Source organism: Lepisosteus platostomus, chromosome 19, assembly GCF_059453375.1.
Source record: "Lepisosteus platostomus isolate fLepPlt1 chromosome 19, fLepPlt1.hap1, whole genome shotgun sequence".
Taxonomy (NCBI): Eukaryota; Metazoa; Chordata; class Actinopteri; order Semionotiformes; family Lepisosteidae; genus Lepisosteus; species Lepisosteus platostomus.
This window is the reverse complement of record NC_142629.1, coordinates 1,772,777-1,788,615: the sequence shown is the minus strand read 5'-3', so window position 1 is coordinate 1,788,615 and position 15,839 is coordinate 1,772,777. Positions and strand designations below refer to the sequence as shown.

The 15,839-nt window shown below is 49.7% G+C and overlaps 2 protein-coding genes across 16 annotated transcripts in view; one reads left to right on the top strand and one right to left on the bottom strand.

Moving 5' to 3' along the window:
• The window catches only part of aanat2 (aralkylamine N-acetyltransferase 2), a 40,838-nt gene extending 26,631 nt beyond the window's left edge, over positions 1-14,207 (top strand). Inside the window, exons 2-5 of one of the 8 annotated variants that reach the window (XM_088613005.1) lie at positions 9,458-9,582; positions 10,856-11,055; positions 12,346-12,500; positions 12,906-14,207. In XM_088613005.1, coding sequence (XP_088469131.1) covers positions 10,884-11,055; positions 12,346-12,500; positions 12,906-13,211 — 633 coding nt within the window. In that variant the 5' untranslated portion in view covers positions 9,458-9,582; positions 10,856-10,883 and the 3' untranslated portion in view covers positions 13,212-14,207. Of the gene's footprint in view, positions 1-2,853; positions 3,052-9,457; positions 11,056-12,345; positions 12,501-12,905 lie in introns of all 8 variants that reach the window. The other 7 variants (XM_088613004.1, XM_088613003.1, XM_088613002.1 and 4 more) reach the window with 7 other exon arrangements.
• Positions 14,208-14,575: 368 nt separating this feature from the next.
• Positions 14,576-15,839, bottom strand: part of rhbdf1a (rhomboid 5 homolog 1a (Drosophila)) — a 67,661-nt gene continuing 66,397 nt past the window's right edge. For all 8 annotated transcript variants that reach the window (XM_088612990.1, XM_088612992.1, XM_088612989.1 and 5 more), the window contains one exon: positions 14,576-15,642. In XM_088612990.1, the coding sequence (XP_088469116.1) occupies positions 15,223-15,642 (420 nt within the window). In that variant the 3' untranslated portion in view covers positions 14,576-15,222. The remainder of the gene's footprint in view (positions 15,643-15,839) is intronic.

Below are 15,839 nucleotides of genomic sequence, written 5' to 3'. Positions count from 1 at the left end.
GGGAGGAGGGAGGAACAGCACTTTTTCACTTATTTTAGTTTATTACCACATTGCTGTCTGGTTTAACGTTCCGTCCCAATACAGGGGTGGTTATTTTGATTGGATTTGTTAGTTATCACTTTGCAAAACTGCCTAAAACGCTGCGCAGCCCTTAAAGGCATCGTCCATTGGCTTGTCATTGTGGCGGCAAGGCCAGCCAATAGGGACAGTTGGAGAGGAGGCTGTGGGGCCGGCACACCCTGTTCCAGTGGGACACTTCTGTTCTCCTTCCAGTCCTTGGGACCGCTCTCGCCTGTACCTGTCTTTGGTAGAATCCACCTGCTTTTGGAGTCGTGGTCTCCTGCGATGCACCTGTTCTGCTCAGGTCCTGTTTGCCGCTATCCGATGATGCTGTTGTTGCAGGACTTCCCCCTGGTGGGCACGGGTGGTATTGCAGCAGCTCAGCCGAGCCACCGTTGCTGCTTTTAGATCTCAAGAGTCGGGAGATTGCTCCGTGATAGGAATTAAAGCTGTCCAATAAAACTTTGCAGTGTAGTCTACGCGGAACTGTATGCTTTCAAAGTCAGGTTCCAGCGTGTGTTGAGAGAAGCTTTATTTTCCCAGCAATGGGCACAGCATTGCAGTTATCACTGCCGATGGAGAGGAGGGTGTGCTTGTGCGGAGTGGCTGAGCTCCGGACTCTGGCCCTCAAGCAGGCGGTAATTATCTTCGGCTCTCGTGTAGATTTGTGAACAATGACTTGGCTTCCAGGAGCAAATCAAGCGGCACCCTTCACAAATCAGGACTCACGACCGGCCGCCCTCCCTGCAGCTCAAATCATTTGTCAGCCCCGGGGGAGTTGGGCATCAATATTGCGATCCGATCCCCGTGATGAGCCCCACTGTAATTATTTTATCTTCCTGCCTGATGAAAGGAGAGAGAGAGAGCGGGAGAGGCAGGCAAGGCAGCGAATGTCGGCGTGCATGCGGGAGAGAACCGCCACACACCTGAAGAAGGCTTCGCAGCCGAAACGTTGTGTTTTTCTCTCTTCTCTTTTCATCCTGGAATAAACCTATTACTTGTTACTAATAAGAAAATTGTGTAAATGTAGTGGGGGGCGGTGCATGCGTAGCCGTAGCCTAAGTGGCTGTCGTTGTCGTCAGACGCTCTTAGAGCTATCTAGCGCTCGGTTTTTGGTTTATGAGCCAACATGGCAAAAACAAATGCATATGTCAACGTTTTTCAAGAAGTCGCGTGTAGATGACCAGACCAGTCCCGAAACAAATAAGACACATGAGATGCTACAGGCATCTTGGGTTTTAAGGAGATGCATGCTTGACCTATAGGAGTTGAGCACGAAGAGGTTCTAAAGTTTCTACTGCAAACAAATTACACGTTTTGGAATGCATGAATAACATTAAAGTAGTATTGACGGATAGATGCGAGTGTGCATTTTACAGATAACTATATCGCCTCTAAATGCCCTGCAGTATTTTTAAGTGAACGACGTTTACAGGGCTATTATACATCCAAAGAACCCGAAAAAACAAGGCGCTATATCTCGGGAAGGAAAGCAGCACAAACGCAGCACTAACGAATGAGGTGGGTTTCATCGTTTGTGCTGTCTGTAGGGGGGGCAACTTCACGGAGCTCAAGGTAAACCCTGCATGGTATTTTAAATATAATATTTCGGACGGATTTTGAATCTTGCGTTTTGCGTTGTGCTCATTGTGTTTTGCAATAAAATATTCAGAGTAACCCGTAAAAATACTGAACAATCTAAAAGCCGGCATATGAAATACTTAAAACTACTTAGAATACTTAGAACAAGCAACAGGTGAAAATGAGCTCTTGCAGCTTTTCTTTAGCTAAAGAAAGTCCGCACATGAGAGACCGGATCATTTGAACGGGAATTTGCCGACTCTCGGGAAAGTGACGAGATTATCGCCATATTCAATTCCAAGCCTCGACGCCTGCGTCTGGTCTAGAAGGCCAAACCCTCACTTTGTGTGTGTGTGTGCAACTGACGGCTACTACACTCATGAAAAACCTTTATCTCACACAGAAATGGAAAACGAGGACAGAAATGCAGCGTGTGTGTTGGGGGGGATCAGTTTTTGCACCGTGGCCTGACCTCTCTTGGGTCGGGGTTTCATTCCAGGCCGGGACTGCTGTGTGGAGTTTGCATGTTCTGTCCGTTTTCTCCAGGTGCTCTGGTTTCCTCCCACGTTCCAAACACAGGCTAGCTGGGTTGTCTGGGGCCTCTAACCCTGTGCGGGAGTGAGGGCGTCCTGTCTGAGGCAGATCCCACCCCTCTGATTTCAGGACTGGCTCCAGGTGGCCCTGACCCTTAAAAGGAAAAAGCATCCTTCTGGTAATGAATAGAGCCCCGATCTGCATACTCCACCGTTCCCCTCCTCCCTCCTGCCACCCCCTATCAGAATAAAAACAAACCACTGCTAGAAATTTACTGAGCTTATCGGAACATTTCCCAGTGAGGCGAAGATAAATACCCCAGTGTTTGGACCCCTCCCCTGGGGTCTGTGCTAGAGAGACCTCCGCATGTGTGGGTGTCTGTGCCAGCCTGTGGGGCTTCCTATAAATCTCCCCGTCGAGTCCCAGTGGGGGGGGAGGGATAATGACCCCTGCCTGGTGCAGATAAGGCTGAGAAAACAAGCCCTCATTTCAGGCCTGCGGCTGGCGAGCCGAAGAGCAAAGTGGAGCTGATGATTTTCCAACAGCTCTTGCAAATAGATGTGCGGGACTGGGGAGGTGTTGATTCCTGCTGCTCCGACAGCTCCCAGATCACTGTAATCCTCATTGTTTGATTTGCGCTTAAGAGCCGTTTTTTTTTCCTTGTTCTCCGCCCCGAAGTGCTCAAGGCAGTAAAACGGCTGTTGTGGTTAACCTGTGATTTGGGCCGCGCCTTCGGAAGCAGCAAGCCCGGACTTGTGCCGGTGACTGATGAGACCGCACCGGCGAGTTCCAGGCAGGCACCCTTCTGTACATTCTTCTGCACAATGGAGGTGGCGTTTGAGTTGTCACAGGGCCCGTCGGCTCTGAAGAGATCAGGTGAGCTGTGAACGCCGGGGTGTCAAGTGCAGCTGTGGCCGGCCGGACACATGTGGGCGCCTCCCCCCCCCCGCCCCCCCCGACAGTCTGTGTCTGATTATGTAGTGTCCTTGCCTGGAATACAGGTCCTACTGTCTCCTCATCTCCACAGCCTTGCCTTTACTCCTCTGTTTGAACAGGAACGCAGACAAAGTACACAAAAGCAGGTGGAACCCACTGTTCAGTAAATATTTTATTTTCAAAATGAAATAGGGAGTACCGTGCACAAGGCGGAGCCGACTTCAGAAGCCTGACGTTAGTTTGATGGATTTTTTGGGTGTGTGTGTGTTAGGGGGGAATTTGTGAGTGGCTCGAGAAAAGGAGCAGGTTCAAAGATGAGGTTTCTCATGCCAGAATGATGCTCCACAATAAAAGCCTCTTGTCTTCTCCGTCGGGAGATTTAATTTTGTTGTGTAATTTTAGAAATTGTGTTGGGATAGAATGGAGCCACAGTAGCCCTTCGGAAGGGGAGGAGACTTGTCTTCAAGATCTGCATTAGCTGTGTGTTAGGCGGTCATAGTAGGGTATGGGGGTGTCTCTGTGTACACTGCGGGTCTCGCTAAAGTCATCCCCGATGACCAGGCTGCGTGCGTGAGGAACTGTTAGCTTTCTCTGCAAAGAGAAGAATTAGCAGGGAACAGCCTCCTGCCGAAGGGGTTCAGAGCTGATGGAAGGCCGGGGGTGTGTCGGTGATGAGGCTGGTCGCGGGTGCAGGACCGCTGAACCCTGTGTGCGACGAAGTGGGGGCAGCCCCAGGACTGAGCCACCTGTAGAGAGGACGCTGAAATGAGCTCTCATTTGTATCCATATCACACCACTGCTCCGAGCTTCTGTCATTGGGATCTGTTGTTTCAGGCAGTAATTATTCACAGGCATGGTTTTGTTGCCAGTAATTGCAACAGCTTCCCTTCATGCCACCCACCTGCTGGCAAGCTGCAGTTAGAAATCGCAGGTCCGGAGTTGAGGGGTGACGCAATGGAGGCTGGTGTGACCCTAATGGTCAGTGTTGCTTCCATCATATAAGTGAGTACTGCCTGATCTTTGGCCCTTAGCATATTTCTTGAAACAATTCCTGTGTGTATTCGCCTAAGACCGATACACTCTAGCTCTCTGTTCAAAAACCTTATATCACCACAATCTTGCTAATGCTCCTGCAGCTCCTCTCTTTCACTCCAGCAGGCCTGCTGAATCACAGATTACGGTTTTGTTATGAAATTAGTCTAGATGACTGTCTCTTACAGGGGCAGTATCTGTCTCTGTTCCCTGGCCACTGTGGGTGACCCAGGTTTTTTTTTTATCAGTGCACAATAGCCCCACTCATTTCCAGGAGTCTGACAGCGGTAGGAGGTGGTTAGGAGACTTTCAGCAGCGTGGCTGGCTGGTGGGGTGTGAGGGAGCCATCGTCTCTCATTGTGTCTGCAGTGTTGACAGCAGCGTGTCACCCCCAGGGCGGCTCCGATGTCATCGCTGGAGCCCAGGGGGACACAGGGGACAGGCCTGAGCAGTGTCCAGCGTCCGCACTGCCCACAGACACACGAGCCTGGGGGTCGTGAGGTCAGCATCGCGCCTGAGGATAAACCAGTTAATCCATCAGCACCTGAGCATTACGACCGCACTGCTGAGCCTGGGGGGCAGCGAAGTGGGCGTTGATGGCGGTGACTGGGGGGGGTGAGATTTGGGGGCTCATTTATCAAGTCGTGCGTCTCTCTCGGGTGCTGCTGCTGAAGTGAGTGAGCGTCGCCTCTTTCCTGTGGTGACCGTCATTAACGTACTGATACGGCTTCAGTGTCTCGCGGGCCGGGGCGCGGGAGCCTGCCATGCTCTGGCGTCCCTGCGTGCGTCTGCGCCACGGCGAAAGGGTCCGTTTGAACACCTCCACCCTGCCCCGAGGCCTGGTGCTCTCGGATAAAGTCGGGGTGTACAGGTGGACAGTAATTCTGCGTTGCAAGTCCTCTTTGTTCACCTCGCAGGAGTTACCCAGGACAGGGTATTTTGCGGGGATGCTAGGCATCTGTGGGCAGCGTTAGTCTGATCTCGAACACCAGAAGACGAACGCAGCAGTTCTGCCTCCCGGGAGCTGCTGAGCCTGTCTGTGTCGTGGTGCTCGGTCCTAGCCCCCCTGTCTGACACACCACTCAGTGTCACGGCGCCCCCCCCCATTGCGATGCAGGCAAACAGGAACGCATCCTAATTAGCGGGTGAAATTTCTAATGGTAAACTCTGAGAGGGTCAGCAGGTCTCCTCCTCTGTGATGATTGGATGCAGATCAGTGGTTTCTAATATGTCTCTCTTCAGATCACATTATCGTCTCTTTGTGGGGCTGGAGGGTGAGAAGGGGGGGTGAATCTCGTTTCCTCCCTGGTGCTGAGATAAAGAGGGCCGCTCACTCTCGCCAGCCTGTGAAAAACACAGTGTCATTTAGTTTTCCTGTCATTTTTTTCCCTTTTACTTTAAAAGTTTTTTCTAATCCAAATTTAACAAGGGACCGAGTTCAGGTGTTAAATTATGGCCAGTTAATTTTTTTTTTGTTCAGCAATAGTTAAAAAAACAGGATTTCACTGGATAGGTGCATTAAATTGGAGAGCTAAATTGACACATTAATTATCCCTAAATTACAAACTCTACCCAATTAACACAGATGCTGTTTCCTTGTCATATAAAAAATAAGCTATTAGCATTAAAGATGAAAAGGCTAATTCTTGCCTTTATAGATTCCAAGTGATTAAAATGAAAATTGCATGCACTTGGTTGTGTTCTGCATTACCTCATTTCCTCTCTCAGCAAAATGTTCTCTTTGAAAACTCACTGGGCTGGTCCTTAACTCAGCTTACTGGCTCTAATAGCTGTGATCTGTTAGGAGACATTTCAAGGCACTGAAGGCTGCCTAGGTGAGATCGACCTGTGTTTTTCACAAGTCTAGATGAATATGTTAAACTCTGCAGGTGCCAAACGAGAGGGCTTATTGAATTGTATCTCCCAGTGCTTTTGTGCTGCTCTTGGGAGTGAAAAGGGGAATGTGGTTTGAGACTGCTGCACGGGGAAAGCTTTCCGAGATCTCGAGCAGCTGGCCTGACCCACAGTGACCCACTGTGCAGGTGTGTCCGATGCAGGCAATCGGACGTAGCAGGATAAAAACATGCTCCTTCACACGCCTGCCCTCCATGATCTGGCCATCCAAGGTAAAGACTTCAAGTGGGATCTCGTAATTTTCCAGTGACGTTCCTGAGTGAGCTGCCTTTGATTTCATTACTACACTTCTGTTAACTCGGTGAGACCCTTGTCAGCAAATGCATCCTGTGTTTATATTACTGATTCCGCATGCTCTTGACTGGCAAACAGCTGGCTCTGGGGATTACATGTAGGAAGGACATATACTGGTTCTAGGTCACCACCATGAAATATCCTGAATGGACTCCACCCGGGTCGTAGTAACATTACCCAGACTCAAACTCAACCTGCTTTTCACCATGTCGCATTTTGTTGGCTTCAAAATGCACTATAAGCTTTTTTTTTTGTTTAACTACTACTTATTACCTAATAGCAGCTGCTCTACAGCGCCTCTGTGGAGGCGAGTCTTGTCGGCCAGGTGGGAGGAGGTGAGGATATGTCTGGATATGATCATGTCTGATTTCCCCAGCACGACTCCTGGCTGCTCCGGCCAGCCTGCAGAGCTCTGGGCGAGAGTGGAGACGAGGGGGTTACAGCACAGGGCCCTGCCTGCCTCCTGCATGATTAGACTTATAAATATGGAATCTGGCAGATGGAGGCATTTCATATCCATTTGCCTTTTCACTTCCCGTTTAGAGTGTTCCTAAAATAGGCTTCCCTGACAGGGCTGAGTGTACCTGGGGTAATTAGTGCTTGATAACGCTGTAAAATCTTGTTTTTCACTCATGGGTATTCAGAGCCATCTGGAGAGATTAAAAATCAGGTAGACGGTAAAGGTCAAGTCATTCTTATAGGGAGAGCTTCTCCAGGCAGCGTATTAACTATGTACTCCGCCACAATATGCAGTGTGGCTCACTTGGAGGCTGTACTCGGTTTTGGACAGCTTGTGTGGTTTATGCGAGTTTATAATGCGTGTGGTATACAGGCAGTTCTCGTTGGAAATGTGATTAAAATGCAATCCCTGTTAATGCAGAGCAAGAGGCATCAGATCAGAAATTTAATAGAGAAGTAAAGAGCTGCATCTACATTTTTCGATTTCAAGTGTCTTCCTCTCCCTCGCTGTGCATGCTGGACAGGCTCTGGTGTTTAGACTTATTTTAACAGCCTACCAACAGCAGGTCTTCCTCTTGTAGGTGCGGGCTAGCAGGTGATATTTCTCCTCCCTCAGTCAGCGGCTGGGGACCAGAGTCTAAACCACTGATTCTCACCCCTGGGTGGGGTGGGGTGGGGGTGGGGAGTTCATTCCGCCCTGGACTTGATTTGAACGGATTGTTCCCTTAACTGGTTTTTATAACCACTGTTTCCAAGTCTTCATCCACTGAGGATTTTCAGTTACCTGTAAAACCTGGTGTCCTGTGGCCCTCCAGGACCAGAACTGAGAGCACCACAAGGAACTTATTGCTTACAACTGCAACAACCTCACCAACTCATTTTCGGGAAAATCTTTTTTTTTTTTTGGTAGCAGGTGCACTGACATTGTATTGAAAAGACACAACAGGGCTACATGCATTGGGCTGACTGCCGTTTGCCACAGCTGATCAACAGGGGGTCTGCAGTGAGCGTCTCTCAAGCTAGTAGGGTGGGCGACCACGCCTCTGGAAGCAACACGAGCTCTAGATGTCTGATACTTTTGCCCCAGGTTGCAGGTGCTGCCTTGTGGGGTTCTGGCCCGTTCCAGCGTGCACCCTGAACGAGCACATGCCTGTTCACCAGTCTCTGAGCCCTAGATGTCACGTGTCTTGCTAGTTTACTCCACAGGGCTCAGGGCTGTAATCTGGAACCAACTGGCATCAACGACGTGACAGTCAGGTGTTCAGGAAATGTTGACATCATTACTAATGTGTTTGCTTGTGTGCTTTGAGGTTAATCTCAGGCCACTTGCACCACAGCATATAAATCAGCCCTCAGCCTTGTTGTTCTCTTTCAGGATCCTTGAGGCTGGTGCGTGTCTTTGTGTTTGGTGATTGTGATAAGCAGCGAGCTGAGTGTTGGCAATCAGGAGCATGGTGATTGCAAGACTGATGTCAATGACTGGGGAAAAGGAGAGGATCTGGCACTGATGCCATCAGGAAGCATCAGTGTGTCAATTGTTTTGTCAGAGGCCTTTGGATTGCAGGTCAGGTGTTGTGCACACAACAGAATTATTTCTTTTCGTCCTAGAAAATCAGTCCGAGAGGTCTCGCACAAAGCATCGCAGTAATATTTTTTCTGCATCAAAAGAGACCGAGTATAAGTTTCCAGGGGTGTGAAAGCCATGCCTGATCTAAAACAGAGCACTAAGAAAAAAAAATAAAACTTTCTTTCCATACTGGGACACTCACGGGTTTGCCTTGTAGTCGGCAGGCGCGCCATGTAGCAACGTTTGTGCCGTTCTCAATTCCTGGGTCATTTACAATCAACATTATAGACGGATACCTGCCTTAACAGCAAAACACCGCTACCGTGTGGTAAAACGTGGAACTGCATCATCTCGGCCGGAGAAAATGGAAACCGCAGGATACAGGACGCTTTTCCTCTTTGCGCCCAACATGAATTCCCTTATAATTTCCATGTGTGAAAGTGAGTTAGAAATAGGCCCTCTGGCTGGCGCTGGTTTTGGTCCTTAAGATCCCGTATATTTGGAATTTCCTTTTATCTAGACTGAAGAGATTTTGCTCCTTTTAAGATGTCTGTATATGAGAACACTTTTATTTTAATTAATCATAAATATTTAAAGACCAAAATGTAACCTAAAGGAGATCTGGACAGCTTGAGCGTAACATTCCTGAATTGAAACTCCATATTTGTTCTGTACTGTATGCCCAAACATTCTGTTTGCTCAAGCTGAATCTATATTGACTGTTAACTAAAAAAAATATTTACAAAACAATGGCATTGTAAATGCTTTATTGTCCTTAATTCTGCCAGGAACAGTTAGGCAAGACTGATTAGTCTTTAGTTTCTGGTTTCAGTTTTGTTCTCATTTCTTGAATTGGGGTCCTGTCTGTGGGCGCCCCTGGCCCAAGTGCCAGCTGAATTATCCTCTCTGAGGGTCTCTGAATAACAGTCTTCATTTCTTATCCATTCGTGATCATTCTTTCAGGAATAGTTCTGTAACATGTTACTGCATGTAGTGCTCTGTATTAAATATTCATTTGGCATGTTTACTACATCTTTTTTCATGCTTTGTGATTTATACTCCTATTGTTTTTCAAACCAGGTGAGAGAGACCCACCCAGCTCCCAGAGAAACGGAGCGGTGTGTCCCTATGTCTTCTGAATGAGACGCGGATGAAGAGGTTCCCATCTCCTCTGCTGATCCCACAGGGCTGGTGGAAGGCAGGAGGTAAAAGACCTTATGGGGCTGCAGAGCTTTCCTTCTTCGTTAGAACGTAACCCTTCTCCAAAGGCACCTGAGGTGAGGAGTAAAATGCGTCAGCACTTCATGCAGCCCAGCTTACCAAACAGCAGCGTGAGGTGCAGGTGACACCTTAGCCATACTGTCTCATTGAATTAGCTAACGAACTAACCCTCTTTGTGTCTCCTGAGCAACTCGTGAGCGATCCAAACAAATCTCCACTCCCTGTGCACGCTAATCCTAAAGTCCACATGCCCTTGGTGTCTGGACTGGGAGGGGCAGTGATGGCACAGATCTCCTGGACCATTGGCACACTCCTGAGAGACAAAGTGCCAGGGACAGTGATGGCACACTCATGCTGTCAGCTCCTCCACTCTGTAGTACACTGTGCTTTTGCTTAGGCGTGCCGTTACATAGCATGGTAGAATTGCTCTCGGATTTGGCACACATAATGCCAAACTGATCGATATTTATACAAGTATGCGTGCAGTGCGTGATTTATTAGTGGCATGCAGCAGCACTAGATGAAGCCGTCCAGAAATGAGTCTTATTTTTTGTATCTGGGGTTTCCTTTGATTAAACCTTGGCCATTGGAAGATATTGATGTAGACGTGCAAACTGGGAAGGTGCACCTCAGCTGGGGTGGGAGGACTTTAAAAATCAAGATATAATTGAAGCCCCCCCACTCCCACCCCGCAGACCTGCCTGTGGCTGCCCTGAGACGGAATTAGTCCAGGCTGAGAGTCTTTCCGCAGAAGTGGCTGTATCATACTGATTTTGCTTCGGTGTCTGGATTCCACTGGCTTAGGAGGGCACGTGCACAGGCAGCTAACCCTCTTTGCTGTGGATGCTGTGGCGGGATTAGGAGGGTGTCGGACTGTAAGGAGAGCTGATCCTCGCTGCTAACTGGTGTCAGACTCCTGCTGCAGCTGGTGTGACGGCAGCTCAGACAGGGGCTTGCTGGGACTGGAGCCTGGGACGGGACGGAGACGGGCTCTTTGCAGCAGGCGGGCAGGCGTGGGGGGCTGACAACCGACAAAGGAACGGGAGACCCGGGCAGGCCTCCAGTCTCTCTTGGGTGCCAGGGAGAGAGACAGCAGGAGAAGGAGAGGGAGCACGCGCGAGCGTTAGAGGGAGATTACGCTAACTGGCTAATTGCCCGAGATTCTGAGAGGCTGGGTGTTCTGGTCCGCGGTGCGGCGTGTTGGAGGGCGCAGACGGCGGCGGCAGGGAGATCTCCTCACAGCAGCCCGTCCCGCAGGCAGACAGGGGACCACCGCTCCCCCACCATGGCCCAGCAGCAGCAGCTGTGCAGCTCGCCCTTCCTCAAGCCCTTCTTCCTCAAGGCGCCGGTGAGCGTGTCCGGCCGCGGCCGCCAGCGGCGCCACACCCTCCCCGCCAGCGAGTTCCGCAACCTCACCCCTCAGGATGCCATCAGCGTCTTCGAGATCGAGCGGGAAGGTAAGGAAGCAGGCGCCCCATGGGCTCGGGGGTAGGGGTGGGGGGACAGGGGCACAGGGTGTGAGGTACAGAACTGCCAGTCCAAGGGCTGTGGCACCATCGTGCACCCGAGGCGACGGTCATCTAATGGAAGGAACGTCCTGCTGGAGCCACAGTCTCGCAGCAGAACACGCCGATTGCCAGGCCCTGCCCTCGGGTGCCCCTGGGGTCTCACCCTCTAACTGGCTCTGTTCTGGCGTTCGCTCATGGCCCGGCCAAAACTGAGAGGCAGTTTTCAGAGACCGCGCAGAAGGGGAGCAGTCGGCAACTGCGTGGAGCAGAGATGAGCTGACTGGAGGCGTTTTTTTTTTCTCCAAACCTGAAAGGAAACATTTCCGCCGGTCCCATTTAATTCACTTAATGTGTTTCTCACCCCTGTGAAAATGATTTAATACAGAGTTTTACTAGATTTTAAAATGTTTCTCAACAAGTAGCAGTATCATATCACCTTCTTGTCTGGACAAAGGGCTCGTTCCCATTTACACAACTAGAGCTGTTCAAGGGGAAGCACCTCACTTAAGAGGCCACACTGCTGTCACAGGGTGTACTCACCCTGTGCTGTGTCAAATGGGAATGCATTTTAAGAACGTGTGTGTGTGAGATGCATTACACCCAGTCTAACAGCATTAATAGTTTTTTTTACTTGAAATGGTACCTCACCAAAACTGTTTTTTGCAAATTAAGTAGTTCTTACTATTGAATAAGTGATTACAAGACTTTCTGTAAGTAAGAATTCCATTGTACCAGTACCGGTTACATATGGCAATAAAGTTCAAGTTCAAGTTCAGTGTATACAGTACCTGTTTTTTTTTTCTTTTATGGCTGTGTTGTGCTAGTTTATAAATCCTAAATTAAATGTTTTAAACATCCAGGAGTAATTTTGTCAGAATCACGTCTCGATGTGTTACAACCATGCCTGTCGGGTGATGCAGCTTAAATTCCTGTGGAAATGCGACTTTTTGAAAACCTGTTCCATGCGTGTGTAGTCATTATCCTCTTGAATGTCTACTAAGTGTAAAATTACTTCTACACTATGGAACGATAAACTATATTCTGACTATAACAACAGCCTCTACAGTATAGCCCTCTGGCTAAAGCCGAGTTGAAACAGGCAGCTGTTGTCTGAGCCAATCGGTAATCGGTAATCCTCAAAGTGAAATTAAGATTTTGGACTCCTGCGGTAACTAATCTGTCTCCCTCTCTCCCTTCCCCCGTGTGTCTCCCCTCTCCACCTGTGTGTCTCCTGTGCAGCTTTCGTGTCAGTGTCGGGGGAGTGCCCCCTCACCCTGGAGGAGGTGCTGCACTTCCTGCGCCTGTGCCCTGAGCTGTCACTGGGCTGGTTTGAGGAGGGCCAGCTGGTGGCCTTCATAATCGGCTCCGGGTGGGACAAGGAGAGACTGGCGCAGGTCAGTGTGCGCCGCTGCTCGCTCAGCCCTCGAATATCCCTGGCACCCGCCGAACAAAGACCTTTACATCCCCTTCCCTCCACCTATATTAAATACAGCTAGACTGGGCTTGAGTTCTGCTTAGAGTCCCGGTCGATTCCTCTGCATAACGAACACACGTCATAATGTACCTCTTCATTCTTTAAAATCCCCAATTAAAAAAAAAAACGTTCCATGTTCTCTGGTCACCGGTGCAAATGAGATGGTAGTGACTTCAGCCATCCTTGTTATGAATACACAATCTCAAATTATTTCCATACCCTTTTTTTTTTTAACGCAGTGAGGAGTCAGCAGCTGCACAGCACAGCTGTTTAAAGTCTGTGACACTTAACCTTTTAACAGCCTGTTTCCCCCCCCGTCCTCTAGGAGGCGCTGATGACGCATGTGCCGGACACTCCCACCGTGCACATCCATGTGCTGTCAGTGCACCGGCAGTGTCGCCAGCAGGGCAAGGGCTCCATCCTGCTGTGGCGCTACCTGCAGTACCTGCGCTGCCTGCCCGGCCTGCGCAGGGCCCTGCTGGTCTGCGAGGAGTTCCTGGTGCCCTTCTACCGCAAGGCCGGCTTCAAGGAGAAGGGCGCCTCCGCCATCGCCGTGGGCTCGCTCAGCTTCGTCGAGATGGAGTACCCGCTCGGGGGGAGCGCCTTCGAGCGGCGGAACAGCGGCTGCTAGGAGCGCCGGGCTCCGCGGACGCCCCCCCCCACGCGCCCCCGTGCGGCAAGGTACGAGCGGCACTCTCCACTGCGCCCGCCTCCCCCGTCTCCTCGGTAACGGAACAGCCTGATGGGTCCAGGCTCTGGGCCTCCACCCTCCCCACTCCCGGATCGCGGGTTCGAGAACCGGCAGGATAAACGCCAGCGCGGGGCTGTCTTCGCCCCGCTGCCCTGCTCGGTCGGTGCCCCAGAGATCTGCTTGACGCGTAAAAGCCACGGCGGCCATCGCCTGTACAAACTGTAACTCACGTCAAGCTGACTGTCGCCCCAAAAAATGTGTAAAAATGAACCCAAGAAAATAATGCTGTTGCTTTTTAAACGTAGTCTCAAAACTCGTATAAAACGGCGCACAGTGGTTAGAATCTTTTTTTTTTCTGAGAGAGTTTGAAACTAACTGGTTCTCACTTGAAATAGCGGGGAAACTGAACATCTGAGTCCAGGCGTTTACGGCCTGTATTATGGCTCAGTGTCATGACGTGTTAAGGGGAACGGTTTCAGTGCGAGTGCGGTGTTTCTGTTGTAATGGTTGAACTGTGGAGTCAGAACAGCACAGCACGGTTGCAATCTAAACAGATGTCATCTGAACAGCAACAGTCATTTACTGTAAGGACTGCAGTCTGCCTAAATGAAAACAAATTAGTTTGTGTTAACACTGAGACAAAATTGGCTAGATCCAGCCTGGAATATTCAATAGTCTCGGTGCACATGCATTTTGTTTTAGGTGAAATTAACTTTTTGGCTTTTTGTGTCTGCTTTTTGGCTCCATCCACAAAGTGCAGTGTTACTCATTGTTGTTGTTTCTACTTGGAGATGGAAATTAACATGGGCTATAAGTGGCTGTAAAATGCATTTTTTGGTCTGTTACTAGCATCTTGTTTTCTATTATTTGTATATCCTTTTTTTGTTCAGTGTTGTTCACTTTTGCTTTGATAATTTTAATAAACTATAAAAAAAATCAGTTATAGCTGCAGCCATCCAGAATTCTTAATCAATCATACTAGGCCCTTTCAAATATTTAAGCCCCAGAAGGTTATGAATGGAATCTTACAGGTGCTGCTGCGACACGCAAATGAAAGAGACCGTCCTGTGTCCTCACTTAATATTGATTACAAGCCTGTGAATCAACAGCATGGTGCTGTATGAACCTGCAGCCACCCAGGGTCTGGCTTTGACGATCTTGTATCGGGTGCTTGCTGAGAATAGGCAGGTGGATGGGGTTGCGGGGAAGCAAAGGATAAATAACGGGGGGGATTGTTAAAATCCCATCCAGGGCTGAGTTCATGAATATCGGAGTGGGCACAATAAGAGACAGGAGACCCCAGCTGACAGAACAAGGGTTTCTTGCTGTATTCTCAGTTACAGGTAAGTAAGTGGTAGCTAAAACGCTACCTTTTTTTTTTTGTAACAATCACCACTACAGTAGCGGTAAACAATAACGGTTAACATGATCTTAGTGCTCAGTCAGGTGTGATAAAAACGTGGCAGTAGTTGGTACATTTATCATCAAGGCACTGAAGGTATTTTTTTGTTTCTTCCCCCCCCAGTGGAGTCAATCTGTGGACTAGTTTGGAAACGGTTTTAAAAAAATCTAAGAAAATACAAAATAATGCATTATTGTGCATAGAGGATTTGCCGAAACCTGTCGGGGAGCAGGGAAATGTCTGTCTAGACATCGTATTCTCTTTCTGGGGGGGGGATGGAACGTGTGGGACGGGGGGGTCAAACACTTTGAGGGGTACAACGCGCTGCTTGACGAACAAAAGGGTCTTCTTGAGATGGGAGAGAAGCCTTTTTGGCATCGCTCATTTAAAAAAAAAAAGAATAAAATACAAAGTAAAAAAAAAAGTCACAGTTTGCAGAAATGGGGGCTACAGTAGCGAAACCTGGAGGTACCCCCAGCCGTGAGGGGCAGAGAGTGGGAATAGCACCAGCCCAGCGTGTGGCCCTGCCCGGTCCCAGGGGCCCCGCTCTCAGTGCAGGTGCGCGTTGAGGTCGTACTTCTCGCAGAACTTGTCTGTGAAGGGGATGCAGGTGAGGAGCTCGCACCACTCGCACTTGATGGGGTAGACGTAGAAGAGCACCGCCAGGCCGCCGAAGAGCCCCAGGAAGACCACCAGGAACACGATGATCTGGCACCTCTTGCGGTACATGTCCATGCGGCCGAAGCTGATGTAGGGCAGGAAGGCGAAGGAGAGGAAGAAGCCCGAGACGAACCCGCAGATGTGCGCGAAGTTGTCGATCCAGGGCAGCAGGCCGAAGGCGAAGAGGAAGAGCACGACGGCCAGCAGCTTGGCGAAGGCGCGCCAGGGCCGGGCCAGGATCTGCCAGCACTGGAACAGCTCCACGAACAGGCAGGCCAGGATCCCGAACTGGGAGCCCGCAGGTCCCACCTGCCCGATCCACGCCAGGGAGAGAGAGGACGGGGTCAGGGCACTCATCATAAACCACCCATCCTGCATTGTTCCTGACTTACCCACACGTCCATTCGGATCTTATCCCTCGAGTAAAAAAGCAGCTCTAACATACAGATTATAGGAACTGACTGTGATGCAAAAGTAAAATCATTCTAACTCAATAAAGTGGTGCT